Source organism: Glycine soja, chromosome 2 (assembly GCF_004193775.1).
Source record: "Glycine soja cultivar W05 chromosome 2, ASM419377v2, whole genome shotgun sequence".
NCBI classification, from domain to species: Eukaryota; Viridiplantae; Streptophyta; class Magnoliopsida; order Fabales; family Fabaceae; genus Glycine; species Glycine soja.
In genome coordinates this window covers 27926279-27929043 of record NC_041003.1, presented here as the reverse complement: position 1 = coordinate 27929043, position 2765 = coordinate 27926279, and the positions used below count along the sequence as shown (strand labels likewise).

The following is a 2765-nucleotide window of genomic DNA, read 5'->3' as shown; positions in this document are numbered from 1 at the left end:
TCAAAGTTGTGTTTGTCTTTTATTGTTTCAGGAACGTAGAGTTGATCCAGAGGGATTTCTGGAATGTTCCAGTCATCCATGTTTTGGTTGATATCTTCGAATCGGACTTCCTCATCGAAGAGATTGTGTTTTGGGGCGACCTCTTGGGTCTGGTTGTCTTGATCTTTAATAGATTAGAGTTTCTTGAAGAAGATGATGAGGAGGAGTTTGAGCGAAAAGAGATACGGGAAAAAGATCGTAAGAGTCTAGACATGATAATGATATTCTCTAATATCTTTTCCCTCATTTGGTTCCATAGAAATACCTCCGTAAGTAAATATGTCACAAAATTTTTCTGGATCTGAATTATTTTTAAGAAGACTCTTTTTTTTTTTTCTGAAAGATAGTTTGAACGATAATCCCATAGTTTGAACGGCAATCCTATAGCCACCTCATGTTAACCGATGTTAACATGAGGTTAAGATGAATATGTTAACATCAGTTTTGTAAAAACCGATGTTAACTTCATAGTGTTAACATTGGTTTTGACAAAACCGATGTTAAGGAGTTGAACTGAACATCGGTTTTTTGAGAAACTGATGTTACCGTGTTGAAGTTAACATCGGTTTTTAGAAAACCGATGTTAACAGATTCATCCTAACATCGATTATCCTTAAAAAACCGATGTTGATATTGTTATGTTAATAAGTTAAAACGTGTTGAAATTTCACAACTCGCGCTTTCGAAAACCCTTCTGCACTCTCGATTCTCTTTCTCCTCCCACCTGATATCTGCCAGAAACCGCTCGGTCGACACCCATATTGCCCCACATTCATTTCGATACTGTCGGAAACCGCTGGCTGGAACCCATAGAACCTCCTATCGAAGAAAAGTCGAAGAAAACCCTACACTGCTGTTGGAACTGTGTGGGTCGAAAAAACCCTACACTGCTCTTGGAACAGTCGTGGGTGCTCAAAGCTCAAAGCTTTCTACGTTGCCAGTTAACAAGGTATGAGCTCTACCTTAGTTTGTTGCTCTTCTTAGTAAGTTCTTAATCAGTGCGATGGCATTGTCCGAAGGTTCTTATCAAATTATTGGGTCATTTTGTCCACTTGGCTAACCATATAAAAGTATCAATAAGAATGGTAATGTGGGGTTTCATTTTGTTGTGGCGGTTGATTGTGCTTTTTCTGGTTTTCAAGCTTGATGAGAGTTACACGCCGAGCAAAGTTTCCATCCGTGCCGATGATGGTTTTCACAACTTGAAGGTAAATTTTTATTTTATTGGTTTGGGTTTGATTGGGATGATTATGCTTAATTATTTGGTGTTGACTTTGGGAACATTTTTAGGAGAATAAGACCGTGGAACTCGTGAAGGCAACTGGGTGGGTTTATCTATCCTTGTTTGGAGCTGATCCTAGGTAAGTATAGTGTTCTTTCTGTATCCAGTTTTTGTTGGTTTAAGTTTGTATCCAGTTTTTGTTGTTTGGAGGCCTGGATTTTTGTTTTCAACGAAATTTTGTGTGCATGTTTTGGTAGATTTCTAGCATAGAGTAAAAATTAAAAGAATGGTATGTAAGGAATTAAACAACAAAAACAAAATATTGATCTTAGAAGAGTTTGCTGGCAAATTCATGTATCTCCCTCCCTTCAATACAACATGAAGCAGATTTCGTGGCAAGTTTCCTCAGCTGTGACACACTTCTTCCCAATTGCAAAGCCATCTTCATTTCAATTAGCTTTCCATTTTCTCTTTTGTCCAAGTCTTTCTCTTCAATTGCGGCTTCAATTGTCTCCTCCAACAGCTGAAAAAATCCACCACAGGTTTTGTACATTTCAAACACCATGCCAACTTGCACTCCATGCTCAAAAGCATTAACCACCGTGGCCAACGCCCTAGCAAGGGCAGGAACTAATCCATCTCCTGAAAACACAGACCCTAGTGCAGCAATTCCGGTGAGCAAAGGTGCTGAAACAGCATAACCCTTGTTTATCTTCAGTGCAATATTCCCTAACCTCTCATAGTCTTCCATGTTTTTTCTCTTCAACACTTCAATAACCTCCCTCATTTCCTCTTCCAACTCCACATTCCATCCATTATTATTGTTGTTCTTAATCTCCATTATGTTGTCTTTGTTGTTGCTCGATAATCTACTTTCTGGCCACCATCTAGCTACTTCAAACTTTGCTGGAAACTTTTCGAGCATTGCACCACCCAACAAGGGGAGTGGATAAGCCTTGTCTAGAGCCAAAACCTTCTCTATTGCATCCCTCACATCTCCTTCACTTGGATTTCCAATGGCGATTTCTGTTTGGATTTGTGTCTGAAGCTGCTTAAACAGTCTTGCAGCATTTCTTTGTTCCTCAGCAAGTTGTGAGGGTTGGATTTTATTGGTAGCAAGTAGAATCCCTGTGGCTGCAGAAAACAAAAGTGCTGATGATAGTTTAAGAGCCAAAACTGGTGCACCATCATAACTACCTGCAACACCAGCCATGGTTGAAGCCACGAGTGTTAGCATGTTGATGGAGTTTAGTAGGAGCATTTCTCACCCCTGCCTATCTTCCAGCAGAATTGTTTAGAGACAGCCGTCATACTATTGTCTTGATTAAGTGCCTTTAGGTCAGCCCACCAGGTTGAGAAATGCTGTTTGTGAGGCCCCTGATCCAATCCTCTCCACCCCTTATATTTAGAGATCAAAATCCTATTCCACAACTGGTGTGATTGGTGAAACATGAACCATTTCCACTTGATTAGTAGAGAATTATTTAAAATTCTCAAATCTTTG

General features: G+C 39.6%; 1 protein-coding gene across 1 annotated transcript; it reads right to left on the bottom strand.

Annotated features, from left to right (window-relative positions):
- Nucleotides 1-1589: 1589 nt before the first annotated feature.
- Nucleotides 1590-2522, bottom strand: LOC114374491 (probable F-box protein At4g22030). Its single transcript, XM_028332141.1, has one exon. The coding sequence runs from the start codon at nucleotides 2520-2522 to the stop codon at nucleotides 1590-1592; it is 933 nt and encodes a 310-aa protein (XP_028187942.1).
- Between the last annotated feature and the right edge of the window lie 243 nt (nucleotides 2523-2765).

What these genes read in the sequence shown, in the direction of transcription:
- LOC114374491 (XM_028332141.1), bottom strand. Translation starts at nt 2,522, where the DNA reads ATGCTCCTACTAAACTCCATCAACATGCTAACACTCGTGGCTTCAACC.